The 14423-nt window shown below is 50.8% G+C and overlaps 1 protein-coding gene across 1 annotated transcript; it reads right to left on the bottom strand.

The window, feature by feature from the left end:
- Nucleotides 1-1788: 1788 nt before the first annotated feature.
- Nucleotides 1789-9722, bottom strand: fj (four-jointed box kinase). Its single transcript, XM_089560459.1, has one exon. It carries the CDS (start codon nt 9185-9187, stop codon nt 7988-7990), a length of 1200 nt encoding a protein of 399 aa, XP_089416585.1. The 5' UTR covers nt 9188-9722; the 3' UTR covers nt 1789-7987.
- Nucleotides 9723-14423: the final 4701 nt, after the last annotated feature.

The following is a 14423-nucleotide window of genomic DNA, read 5'->3' as shown; positions in this document are numbered from 1 at the left end:
GCTTTTGTGAATGAATCTGGGTGAAGTAGTCATCTACCTTGGACATAAACTTTGATTTACTAGCTTGTTCAAAGTGTAGCATCAATATTTGCACTACTTTCGCCGACTTGTTTCTGCGACACAAGATTATTACTTCAAACTGAAATGCAATTCATGTGGAAGGGACTGGCATTGTTAACGATCAAAACTACAACATTAGATAGACACTACGTTATACATATTTTAACCCTGAGTGCTTACAACATAACGGGTTCAAATGCGAATTGAATGCACAGTACGAACACAAGTGCAAATTAATGTTTAGGGTGTAACCAGATCCCAAAGCGTCGCCGACAGGGCCGGCGTTTTTTTTTATTTTGTGTTGTCATAAATTCAGCTAACGAGCCACTGCTGTGGTACCCACGTAAAGCAGTGATAAGTATTTAGTTTATTCAAAGCTTGCCGATTTTTTTCTTGTCCTGGAAAATTAAGGTGAGCGAACTGCTGATAATTTCACAGCAGAATTCGCATTCGGTAACTACTGACGTGCACGCGCCGGTATGATGAAGGCGTGATTCCGTAAAAAAAAAATAGTAATGAAGGCTACACCGGAAGAACCAGGTGAGAAAATTTTGAAGCGTTCGCCAGAAATTCTACTCGACAGCCCAAGTCGCAAAACAGTCCGCTATTATCCAATATTTCCATCGCCGGGTTCTGACGCCTTTCTGGTATAATGTTAGTTAACGACCAGTAGTTGTGCGTCTTGATCGCGTCGATGAACTAACTTCTCAACAAATCCGGCGCCGCGACAAATTAACCCTTCTGCCCTTCTCGTGAAAGGTGGTGACGTCATTGACCTCTTCAGAAAGGGAAACGTGATAAAACTTTGAAATTCTCTTTCTACAGAAACGGGAAGATTGTTATTTTAAACGGAGCGCGCAGCGAATAAATGAAAACAAGAGGCGCCGAACACTGCGGAGCTTACGTACTTACAGCTAGCGAGAATGTAGCAAACAAACGGTCCTCGCGTTTTTTAGGCTAGCACCAAGCGAAACGCAGCATACTGCCGCGAGCGGGGAGCGTCGAAGGATGAAACGAAGATGAAGAAAAAAGGGCAATGAAAACAAAGTTCAGAGGAAGAATAAATGAAACGGGGGAGAAGACAGGGCAGGCAGGTAGGGGCGCCCGAGACGACACCGGAACGATTAGCACTCGAAACCTCCGCAGGCGCCTATGGCAGCTTCGAGGCATGCTCGGCGCGCGCGGAGAGCGTTTGAACAAATGAAATGGGGCCGTCCGAAGGAACATACTAAATGAGCCCGCCGCCGCGAGAGGTCATGACGGTTGCCTTGTGTGCGCAGCTTGCCTATCTGGCTGGCTGGGCCGCCGGGGTATGCGGAGGGAGATGGACGGCGAAACGAATAGCAAGCATAAAAAGGAATACAAAGAAGAAATGAAAAAGAAAAATCGCGAGAGGATTGGCGAAAAGAAGATACAAAAAGCGACGGCATCTTCGGAAACGAGCCGGCGGGCTGAGGGAAGGCAATGAAAAAAAGAATGGAGATGGCGCTGCCGTCTTTCGGAAAGCGTGTGCGCGTGAGGAGCGGTGGACGGCGGCCGCTTGGCGGCGCTGCGGCCCGCTTTGCGGGCCCCGCTATTAATTTCGTCGCTCCACATATGTCTCAATTTCTGCGAGCGGAACACACATTCGCGAACCAGAGGAGGAACAAAGGAGCAACTAAATCTTCGTCGTCGTCGGAATGTTAACTACCCCCCCCCCCCCCCCCCCCCCCGTTGTCTATCCTAGTTTACTCCCTGTAACGGTACTGAAGTCCCTGGGGCGCCGCCGGGTGTCGCCTGTGTGGCGGAGAGGCGAGAAATAGCCAGGCGCAAGCGCTGTACGTAGAAAGGAGCTTGAGGAATAAACGCTGCTGGCTGTAATGTTTACCTACTGAGTAAGATAGAGAGGAAACTTTATCCTGTGTGTCAGGGATGAGCCGCTAGTTGAGGAAGGTGAGTTGAGGCTGAGGTCGGCTCGATATAATAGGTAGTAGCACGTACGCGAAAGTTAACGGGACTTTAACGCCTTAAAGTTCATTGACGCCAGTATGATCTGGAACATCGAGGAGTAATATACGCAGAGGCAAAAGAAATCAATAAAGTGAGAATTTACTCAGATTTCGTGATTCATCAAAAGGCTTGCCAAAATTTAAGGAATACTTTCGACCTGTTCGGAAATCAGGAGTCCTATGAAGGCGTAGCGGTTATCAGACCGATTAAAATGCAATGTTTCTGGTATTTCACAAAAGCCGATAGAAAAGCTTCCGTCACGCATTTAGGCTGGGTACCTTATATAACGCCTGAGAGATACACTGCGACAGATGATTCGACGTTGTTGAGGACCCATGACTACCACCAGCGTTGGGTGAAACAGTTTTTTACGCCCTCAAAATTAAATTAAACCTTGAGCGTAGGCTTGTTTTTATGCCTAGTCCTTGTTGCTCCTCACTGAGCCGTCAAGCCAAGTCCACAAAGAATGCTTGACACTCAAGTCCACCAAGAACGCTCGTCCGACACCCCGCGAAGGAAAAAGTCCTTGTCGGTCCTTACGTTGGTCCTCATAAAATGGCTTGTCCTCACTGAACAGTCAAGCCAAGTCCACAAAGGATGTTTGACACCCAAGTCCACCAAGAACGCTCGTCCGACACACCACGAAGGACGCTGACACTTAAAGCCGTGAGCAATTAATGGCGTTAACTGTGCCCGCTTCGCGCGAGTATTACGGTGATGGGTTCTATGGGCTCCTGCCTCTCGTTCTCCTTCCAGCTGTAAAGATGACGATCGCCGTCTTTCGCGGTTCTTTACGACCGCAGCCTTTCGCCGGCCCCGGCGCTCGCTTTACGACCTCTCGCCGAGGAAGATGACGGTCCATGCACGCCGGCAAAGCGCGCGAGTTTGTTAGCGGAGCCTTCTTTTACTCGACCTCCCCCCACCGTTCTCCAGGCTGGGTGACGGGGCTTCCTCCTCCTGTAGAGGGTATACGAATTCCTGGCTTCACCTTCTTGACGTATATGACTCCCGCGGAACGAGTTAAGGCAACGACGGTGTAACTAACGCCGACTGTTATGAAGGAGCAGTTTCTCGCGGAGGGCTGTTGTGAAGATAAGAAGGCGGCGAACAGCGCTCACATATCTTATCTAGCTCTCACGGTGCAAGGGAGAGGGAGAGAGAGACAGCCTTCCGGTTCTTCGAGCTAGCGGGTGGGTGTCAAGGCGTCCCAGTCTTTTACGCTGCTTCATTCATCAGTTTGAGATTATATTTTTTTTTCTGGTTTGTTGGGACTGGAGCTTTGAACGGCCTTTCAGGCTTAAGGGGTACGGTTATGTTTTGCACGCCGTTTTAAGAGGGCCGTCCTTTTTTGCTACAAACTAAAGGGTTCGAGCTTGCCTATCGCTCGTCTAAAGACGTACGAAGTTTTTCCTCCTCTTTATTGATTAATTCAATTTTGCGGCAACTTATAAGCGGCATACTAGCGAAGAAAGTCCTAAACTTGCGCAATCTGGCAGGCGCATGACATCATTAAACTTAGATCTGTCATAGACCCATTTTTTTACCACGTGCGATGTAGCAATCACTAGTAGAAGCGTTATGCTAGTAATAACCTCTTTTCGTAACAGGCGATGTAACCCCTAATAAAAAGCGATAATCCATTCGCTACAGCCAGAGCCAGAGCTGTACTGGAACAAGCATAGCAATAGTTCCACGATTTATTGTGCCATCAGTGAAAGGGACCTCAAGATATTGAAGTCGGTTAGGCTTCGCAGATACTGGAATCGAATTGCTGACAGCGATGTCAATTCAACCGCAGTGGCTACTGATATGATTACACAACTGACTGAGGCAAGAATTCACTGACGGAAGTATGCACATTCCGAATAATTACACAACCGAAGAAAGCAGCCTATCGATATATCATCGCTAGTTAACGTCAAACCGGCATTTCAGTGAAAGTAAATGAGGTAAACTATTCAGAACATAGCACGAAATCGTTTAACACGCATAAACTACCTAAGCTTTTACTGCCTTTACGTTGAACCGACGAAAACCACTCTATATCAGTTCATTACCTCTCTCCCATGCATTGCTCATGCAAGATTTGTTCAAGAACAGCACCAACTAGAACTAGCGGAGTACAACCAAATACAGCGTTTTACACTCCACAACTGGTTGTGCTCCTTGATGAAAGTGTTTTACCTGGTCACACTGCCGTCTGCCACGTAGAGCACAGAAGATTTTAACTTCGTGCTCTAAAAAAAGTTCAAAATTTCAATTCCAGCTTTAAATTTTCACTTCCAGCTGCCAATGATGACATGTTGGAAACTTTTCTTGGTATTTGTCATGCGAAGCTGTTCTCGAAACTTCGCTTGCTCTTATAATGACCGCTGTTCTCAATGCGATCATTTCTCTAACTGTGTATTGCACCCGATCTAACGAACTAGTGATACTGAAGAGTACTTCGTGGTAGCACATAATTTAAGCTATATTTAATCACATTAGAGCTCTTCCCTACTGCGAAGCAAAAACTTTACTTTCCTCAAACGTTACCTAAACATCGATGCCAACATGACAATTCACTGGTTCCGCGCACTGATAACAGCTACTGCAGACCCAAAGTAAAAGCTACACTAATAGTTTGGTCTGTTTTCTTAGCTTTGTTGTGTGGTATACTTCACGCGACAATGTTGTGCTGCATTTTGACAACCAGATGTGCACTCAAGACGCCTCTGCCTGGTGAGGAACATTGTGATTCGAAAGTACTAAGTTTATAAATATTTTCAAGCCTCGTTATTCATGACCTAACGCATACATGCAAGATAAAGCCTGTCATAAGAAGTATGGGGAAATCTGCTGTTTATGTATCGAGAGGTATTACTGCAATGCGAAAGCTGGGTAAAACACTCTTGCACACTCTGGGCCAAAAAATATACCTAAAATGTCGCCTTCATCTTACCTTTATCTACTTTCAAGTGGAGACAAACCATGAATGAGTTGAGAGAACCTCACAAATGCGTGCACCATTACTACTGTTTACCAGATGATTTCAGTACGTTATATTTAGTCTAGTTGAAAAAAAACCTCAGATAGCACCAGTCATATAATGCTACAATTAGCAGCGGTACTCGGGAACACTTGTGCACGAAACTAAGCTCCAGTGTACAGTGCACGAAACCAAGCTTTAGTCTAAAATTTTAAGAAAGTCACTACGCGTCGCCTGAAGTTAACGTCGCTATTTAATTATCATAACAAATACCACCAATACGGCGAACAGTCCAATTCACTCAACCCCGCAAAGCCATCTGTTAACAAACTGTTACCAACTATGCACGGTAAACTTGCACATCCCACACAATGTGGAAGTCTTGCCAGACCTTAAGAATCCAACCAAAACACGGTTTCCTTTCTAGCAGGAATCGTAGTTTTTCTAACCCTTAAAAGGATCAAGGAACGCGGCCGGTAATTTTTTCTCTAAGACTTCCCAAAATTTCGTGAGACGAAACTTCTGGCGTTGCACCCTTTTGTGATGAACAAATCCAGACACATTCTCCGGAATAACTGGATAGCCTTTGGCCTTTCTTGCGATTCGCGATGTCCTCGTACATTGAAAGAGGGACAAACAACGGCTGCTTTACGCCATCTAACGCGTACTTTAAAATGCCAGAATCATTCTGCAACCGTTGCGAGGTGATCTGTATATCTTCCCGGGTTCTCGCTGACGCCCAACCAGGAAGGAAACCTACTCTTCAAGCCTCATATCGAAGAAAAGAGCCGCCTACGGCCGTGTGGTATCCCAGGAAGCGAGAGTCTGCTGCTTACAGCGCGCCTGTTACGGGTCCGTCGTGACGATCGTGGCACAACGGTAGCCGACGTGGGGAAGTGCACGAACAAGGGAGGAGAAGGGCAAACACTGGTAATTGATAACAAGACGCGGGTCACGACACCACCACGCGCCCTCGCCAGCGCCCCCTAGGCGAGACCGTTGCGCACGCACTCTACGAACACAGAGGTGAGCGTCGTGAGCGACCTGTTTGGCCGTTCGGTGCAAAGGGTGCCCGCCGCGTGCGTAGTAAAGCCGACTGAAGGCAGAAGCGGCAGGGAAGGGAGGGGGACGTAGTGATCGCCATGAAATCCTCATTAAGGGGCGGGCCTAGCAGGCCTCCCCTCTTTCAGCCTCCTCTTTAAGACAGCGCCGAGGAGCGTAGCTGCTGCTCCTTCTTCCTCCTGCAGCTGCTCGTCTAGGGCGAGCATCACGCTACCAGGACTGCCGGGGCAATGGAAGGACGTTGGAAGAATCGAGTGGAAAGAGGGAAGAAGGTGTACGCGTAGGCAAGGGCGTTACGTGCATCGGTTCACGACTCTCCGGTGGCCGGGAGTTTACATCTCTCTGCCTCTCGTTAGCTTTACATAGCGCCTCGCGTGCACGCATCTTCGGCGGCGAAGGCCATCGGTGCTAGCTGTGGAGAGAAGTGCTAGAGGCGGGAGGTACCACTATCACAGATACCTACGCGAGGTGTATCTATCTCTCTTCTACGAAGGCCCGCCCGAGAAAGCGTGCCGACGAGCTGCTTCATTGCTCGTCACGAGCTGTTCGCGAGGGGTAACACGGTGCTTAAAGATGTTCACTGATTGAGCTATTGGCGAAGGGCAGGCGGCTAGACCTTTGTTCAGCACCCCCTCCCCCTGCTATGAAGAGGCGAGGATCGAGGCCGTGATGGAAAAGTGGATACCGCGATCGTAGCCGGAACGCTCTTTCTCGCGCTGGAGCCATTATCGGATAGAACACCTGGTTGCTTCCGACGTTGTTTTTGCCTTTTGTTTTTGGGACAGCAAGATGGGAGCGCACGGCGGGCATTTGGGAAAGAAGGACGTTTTGCACCATCATAGGTTTATGAGAAGCTTATCATCAGAACAACAGTTCTGTCATGTGGGAATTGAGGCACCGCAGCCCGTCTTACCGCAACGCTTTTCGCAACATCTGGTATTAGGTGGACCCCTCAATGTCTTATCCGGTAGAGAATTCCTTCTTACGCAGTATAATAGGAACTTTTTTTCCTGCGAGGGAAGGAATGACGTAAAATTTCACACCGTTGTTGCAAGCACTCAGCGAAAACGTTTTCCCGAACGTAACAAATCTAAGCTATTATAAACCGAGACTGCATCGTTTGCATAAATTGTTGTTGCGCAAAAATAATGTTTCGACGGAGCTTATTGGAACAATTATACAAAAAGTCAGGTGAGTTTGTTTTTCTTGCAGAGGAGCGCGATAACAATTAAGAAAATCATTCACAGTGTTACGACTATGCTGTAAAATTCACTGACTGCCAAATTATAGTTTTGTGGAGACCTGTCGGCGTCGCACAATAGCTCGTCCAGTTGCTATCAGAGCGCCTTTGGAGCACCAGTTAAGCATTTACACATAACCATCTCTGCATGCCACTGACCGCCCGCGACATGTGGCTGATATCACTAAGGAAAAAAAAAGAAACACTTCATAAATTACCTAACAAGTTCAGACTGTACCAACGTTCTGTTCAGGCAATCTCAGAGCACGTCCAACGACACAATGCTCTAGAGTACATACGTATAGACAAGTTTGGTTTACAGCTGCAGCGGCCGACACGTGATTTTTGCCGACTGCCTCGGCTCGCTGCTAGTAAAGGCACTGATACGTAGAAACCAAGTTCTAGGCTTCCCAGAAAGAGGTATGCCCCCACTATTTGCACAACTACCTAGGAAGCCAGAACGCCCTGACTATCCGCGCACTGCCTGGGCCGAGACGCATCTTTGGAGACCGCTCGCCAGCGCGACAGGCCCCGACCGGGCGCGCAACACTCACTCAAGCCTTACGAACGTATCACAAGAGCAAACGTGTTTTGCGGCACTAACTCACCCCTCTGAGTCTTCCAACAACGTATCACTCTGTTCTCTACAGTCGAAGAGGGCCAGAAGCCTACCGTAGCACATGACCGTACTTATCCATGCACCTCCGAATCTGGGAATTCACTTGCGTCAATCTTTTGTTGAGGATCTTGACGCTGCGCTCAGGTAGGAAAGGCAAGTAGTTATCCATGCCGGGATCACTGATGTTGAACGCACTGTACAGTCTTCGGCCTATGTCCCGATCGCGGCTAAGTCTGGCCACAGCGTCGGCTGTTTTTCTCCTGAATACGCACAAAGAGTCTAGGAGGGACCTGTGGAACACTTCGTACTTGTCCAGAAGTCGGTAGCCGTGCACTAGCCCGGACTCGTTGTCCAGGAACACTAAAAGGCCCGTGGTCTTCTGCCGGACCAAGTTGTGAGCCGGCGCGTTCATCATGTCCGGGTTCCACTGAAGGTTGAACATGTTGTTCACGATACGGTCCAGGTTGGCAGTGAGGTAGTCGAAGACAATCAGGTCCGACCACTGGACAAGGTCGCGGATCTCCTTTTCAGTCTTGTTGACCACATCAGGCGGATGCAGCCGACGCGTCGTGGGAGACCGGAATTCTTCAGGAATGTACGTGGGAACAAGGTCGTCCACGAATTTAGTCAAGACCACGGGTCTGTCCGAACGCCACTGCGCTAGCTCCAGGCTGGATCGCACAGGGTCCCAGCTCCGACCGGCCGCCCGGGTGAGGAGAGCTGGGGGCAGATTGGGAATGCCCAACTCCCTGGCGAGGTAAAAGGAAAACAGTTCGCCCTGAATTTGGTCGTTATTCTGCCGGTAGCGGGCGCAGCTGAGCACTCCGCTGTCGAACACAATCAGCCTGTTCTGCATTCGGCCGCATCCCTCGTACACGGCTCTGACGGTCGATCTCCTGGCCGTGGCCCGCCAGCGAGACACGTCCTCTTCGCTGGCCAGAGAGCCCCGGGCGACCAGTCGTTCCGCGGGTCCCGCCCAGAAAATTCCTCGCACCGTGCCCTTCTCGGAGCGGCGAGGCAGCAGCGACAGGTCCGATCCGTTGAGCGAAGAAGCGGCGCTCCCCGTCGGCGGAGGGGGGCCGCTGGAAGACGCATTGCCCGGCCGCTCATGCTGCGAGCCGGCCTCCGCCTTGCTGCTGCCGCGTGCCAGCTCCCGCAAGGGGAGCAGCAGGCCGACGGTCATGCCGAGACAGAAGGCGAGGCCTGCCGTGGCCAGCCAAGTCCTGCGCCAACGCATCGCTGCATCCATGGGCCACCGCCGGAGATGAAGTGTCCGCCTTTCTTCAGAGCAGGCAGAACGCGGAAAAACGCAGGGGGGCGAACAGCCGAGAGCCGCAGCGCATGGCACCACCACCACGTGTGCTTGCGTCGAAGATTCAAGTGGCACGGCGCGAGTGCGGCATCCCAGGCTCGGACACACTCGGGGGCCCTCAACACTGCACCACCGACGACGAAGCCGACCAAGCACAAACTGGCGAGGCACAACACTGCTGGCCGATGAGCGCGGCGCGATGTGCGGCGACGCCGGAGGCAGGTCTGATCACAGGCGTCGGAGCGTAGGCGGCGGCTGGCACGGTCCACCGCGGCCGGGATGACATGTCTTCCAGGCTCCGAGTCACAGCGCTGACTGACGGACCGCTCTGGGCGTGGGGGCGCTTTTATATGCGGCCCTGCTGAGGCTCCGGCGTGCGCCGCCGCTGCAGCATCCACACTGGCCCGAGGAGCGACGGGGGTAAGGCACGCCGCTTTGCGGTGCGTGGCGGCGCGTACGGTGTCTACTCGCGGGCGCTGCACGGGCCGCTCTGCGCTCTCGCAGGCCACCGGCCGCCGCGGCAACAAGGTGGAGAGGGCGCGGTGGCGCGCTGCTGGAAGGCGCTCGCTTCGGCGGCGGCCGGCAAGTTCTTAGCCGGCAGCGCCCCTTGCTTCAGGAAGGAGGGGGGCTTGTCTCTTGCTCCGAGTCTCCTCCCCTCGTAAGGGGGGGCAGGGGGGGAGTTGTATACGTCATTCAGGCAAGGGGGTCGCGCTCGCCCCTGTGCCTCTGCAAGTCCAGGACAGGGCTTGTGGGGATGAGGACGCGAGGGGGTTGAATCTCCCTTGCAGCTGGTGCTTTATTATTGTTGGTGGGGGGTAGCAACGGCAGCACATCGCCAGCAGTGAAGGAGAGGGGAGGCTTAAGGGGTGTGCTACGGAGGCGAGGCGGCGGATGAGAGAGGAGGTTCCGATGGCTCTTCGCAACGGATGCCTTTCTGGGCGCGGGCGAGCATGCGGCGACGATGCCTCTTCGGCATACTGCTCCTTCTTTTTATCTTCTTCCCGCTGCTCCTCGGCTTTTCTTTTTCTCGGGTCTCGTTGTCCTCTTCGGACGGCCCCGCAAGTTGCTCGCTCCTCACTCATGCAGTGGCGGCGGCGGCCCAGGGAGCTGGAGCCCCGCGCAGTCACGCCCTTGCCCGTCGCACGCGCGCTCAGCAGTCTCCCCGACGGATGCGTTCTGCGTGTCGTCCATCTCTTTCTCTATGTAGATATATTCGCACATCCACCCCATTTTGTAGCCGGCCAGTGCGAGAGCGGGGGAAACAGGGAATGAAAAAGAAAGAAGGAGACGTTGCGGCCACCGCTGCTTGCACGTGCTGCATGCTTCGAGGCTTGCAGTGAAAAGGGGACCGATATGAGCATTCCTTTCTGGCTCGCCGCGCCACCACGGAGGGGGGCGCTCGCTGCTGGCATGAACGGAGAATCGGTATGCCCCAGAGGGACGAGAGAAGGGGCAAACTTCCAGTGGCTAAGGAAGGTCGCTATGAAGGCGAAACGGCGGTGAAGCGGCGGGTTTAGGAGTCGCGCAAAAGGATTCCGGAGGAAACAGAGAACGGTAGTCAGAGGGAGGGTCACGCTTGGAGGCGCTAGTGTTTGCCGACATGCAGCTGCGACTTACTTTTCGATCCCCCGTCCGATTGGGCTGCTGACGTCGCGGTAGCAAATGGGGACACAAAGAAAGCTTTCGGGCTTCTTTTGTTGAGCAGGTTTACGGAGAAGCGCGGTTCGTGCGTGAAAGTCGGTATGTCCCACCCACTTGGCAGAAGCGGGGTGGTCGCTCTGGCGGGAGCACTTGCGAAAATTTTGGACGTTGAAGGTCCTCCGTTCGCATCCCTGCCACTTCAGGCATAGACGTTCAAGCTTCCGTGAGAGACGGGACTCCAAGCCTGTTGGGACTTGCCCGAGGTGAAAGCTCTCATTCGAATCCGCCCGGTTCGCGGAATGGAGCGGGCTCTCCCCTTTCTGTACTTATAGGAAACAACGTCATTTCTATCCTCAGCAAGAAAATCTTCCACGTAGAAAGCGTTCAACAGCCAGGAAAAATATAGCATAAAAACAGACGGAACTGTCGATATTCGGCAAATGCTATGTGGCACACTTACATATGCATATCCCTGCTGCAAAAGTTATCGAGAAAATGCGTTCGTGACCGGAACTTCACTTGCATTTTGTTAAAGAAATTTGTTCGGCGAGATGGTGAGGATGCTTTCATTTAGATCAAAACAAACTGAGAAAACAAAAAAGAAAGAGGAACGCTGTCTCCAGGAACTGTTACTATTATTTCCAGCCCTGGTATTGGCAGGCAGTAGAAATAAACGGAGAGGAACAATGGTAGGTGCTGAGAAAACAAATCTCAGAGGAGCAGAGAGAGATGAGTCAGCAGTTGAGGAATTCTGTTACCATTAAAACGTGTGTGCAAATTTTAATACAGAAACTAGTGAGTACCAGAGAGGGGCTGTAACGGGCAGTTATGTATACCGCCCCCTACGACCACGAGCTCCCACTTGCATCAAGGGTGCCACGTCTTGGGCTGTTTTCCAACCCACCTCTGACGTCCATATTACTTAACAGTTCTTCATCTACCCAACTCTTCGCAGATCTCCCTCCTTCCATTTTGAGCTCGATGTGCTAGTTATCTCCATCCCCCGACTAGACACGTATTAATAACGCGCAGAGGGGAAAACAAGGGTGCACATGTGTGAAAGGGTAAAGCAAGGGAAACGTATGACGGGGAAGTTTGTAGCATCCCCGAGGCCCATTACCGGCGCCCCGGGCCCTGCAGGTACCCTTCCAAGACGCCCATGCAGAAGGCGGTGGCAGAGGAGGCGGGCGCCGTGTCTTTCCAATGCCGGCAGTTCCATATAGGGCGTCGTCAACCACTCCACGGTTGTTTTTCTTTTTTGCTCGAGAGAGCCCCGAGCAGTTATAAATATACATAAGGGGAGAAATTCGGGCACCGCGTCGAATTGGCAGGATTTATCGACGCGCGCGCGCTCAGGCGGCAGCGGCGGCGGGTGGGGGTTGGGGGGGGGGGGGGGGCAGTTCTTCTTCTCCTCCCGTCTCGCACCGAACACGGCCCCGATAGTTGCGAGGAGACGAATGGCCGCCCGAGAAAGCGAAGCTATGCGACGAAACGCCATTTTGCGCCCAAGAATCCCGAGGTGCTGGCGCTCATTGAAACGACCCTAAATGAGTTTGCGGATACCAGTCTCCCCCAGGCGACGGCGGCGCCCTCTGGCTTTGCCCGGGAGAACCATGCCGCGAATAAACGGGATAAACAAAAAAGAAACAAAGTGAGAGGCAGGTGAACGCTGTGTAGGTTGGTTGCTGGCTGCAGTTGCGACAGCGAAAAGCTTGAAAAGATATAGTAGTAGGAGATGCAATCAGGCTGCTCGGTGCGATGCTGGAGGTAGGACGGCCCCCCATGCTTTCCCACTCCTTTATGGAAACGTTTCCGTTTGCTGAATGTCTTGTACACAGGGTCGCAATGGGTTTCATTCTAAGGGGAAAATGAAAAAAAAAGAAAGACTAGAAGTGAGGTTGTTGTTCGACGAAGTTAGAATAATCGTCTTTGCTTGAAAGGCTACTAGAAATATACTGTCTATAGAGGCGTCATTGAATAAAGAGTTTGTGTTTTTTTTTTCTGTTTTGTCGAACGGAAATTCCGAACCCTGCTAAATGTATAGCTTGGTATAGCAATCAGCAGCTAAAGCAGCAACAATGTGATGATGCCGGCGGATTTTGATTTAAGGAAAGTTTAGTATTCCGTGTGCCATTCGTTCTGGGATAGGCGCGCTGAGTTAAGCAGAATGAAGTTCACACTGTAAGCACCTCAGGTAAAAGTCTTAGAAAATAATACTGTGTTGGCCTTGGCTGCGGCTACTCGTCTTTTCCACATGTGGTAGCTTGCGCTTGCCGGCAAAACGGAGCTAAGCTTAGAAAAAGTGAGTGCTCAAGTTTTGTTTGACGACATACTACGACGGTTCTTTTGACACGGTGCTGTTTGCTTGGGGACAGATTGACATCGTTGCAGAAACTTCAAGGGTGACGCAAGGAGTCCCACGTATACAGAGTGGAGCCATTTGGTAAGCTTATTTCATTGCAGACGCACGTGCCGGGATATCGGAGAGAACAGGACAGGAGTCGAAACGTTCTTTTATCAATTCCATTCCTGGGTTCGATTACTGCGATTGCGCCCATTGTGGAACTGTTAGTCCCATTTCAAACGTTTAGCGCAGTCAGTCCTCGACAGAAGATGTCTTCGGGCCTCTAACTATAGGCAACTTATTCCTTAATCGGGAACCTATTGTTGGATACCTGATACAGAAGACTACTGATAACCTTTTACTCCTATGTAGAAAGCCTTGCTGCGGGAAGGAACTGTTGAACGCTGCGTCAAAATCGAGGCCTAATTTTCACTGCTCCGCATAGAAATTCTAGCTCTCTTGTATATTGACGATAGCTGCAGTAAATGTTCACCAAGACACAATTTGTTGAATAGGGCTGCGGCGCATGCAGTGAGAAGAAATGGAAAGTGCGTGTTTGTGTTTTGAGGGGGAGTTTCGTCGTCTTTGGCGTGGGCGCATGATCATCTTCTACATTAGTAGTATTAGTTGAAAAAGACGACGTTGTGCAATGCACAGCGTGAGAGTGTGTTGCAGCTTAATAATCAAAGTTTTAAAGGAAGAGAACTAGCAAATAAGTTTAATGAATACTTTACGACTTTAGCGAACAGTAACCATGATGATAAAGCATCGTCCTACTTGGGTCTACCGAATGCCCACACTGCTTTTTTTGATCCAGTTACTCCAGATGAAGTGTATTCCATTTTTATGTCTTTGAAGAATAGCAAAGCGCGTGATATTGATGGCCTTCTTATCCGCCCCATAAAGTTTGTGCTCGAGCTCCTGGTACCTGCTCTCACACATATTTTCAATACCTGTTTGACTACTGGTGTTTTCCCACAAAAAATGCAGCTAGCCAGAGTGACTGTTCTGTTTAAGTCGGGAGACAAAAATGAGTTTTCGAATTATAGGCCTATTTCTGTGCTGCCTGTCACATCAAAAGGATTGGAAAAAGTCATCTGCAAAAGAGTTGTATCGTTCTGTGATAAGCATTCTATAATATCCATCCAGCAGTTTGGTTTCCGGCAGGGTATGTCAACAGAACTGGCC

Source organism: Amblyomma mixtum, chromosome 9 (assembly GCF_055824585.1).
Source record: "Amblyomma mixtum isolate Tamu chromosome 9, ASM5582458v1, whole genome shotgun sequence".
Lineage (NCBI taxonomy): Eukaryota > Metazoa > Arthropoda > Arachnida > Ixodida > Ixodidae > Amblyomma > Amblyomma mixtum.
This window is presented reverse-complemented; position numbering and strand designations above follow the sequence as displayed.

Coding starts and splice junctions, on each gene's coding strand:
- fj (XM_089560459.1), bottom strand. CDS start 9,187: ATGGATGCAGCGATGCGTTGGCGCAGGACTTGGCTGGCCACGGCAGGC.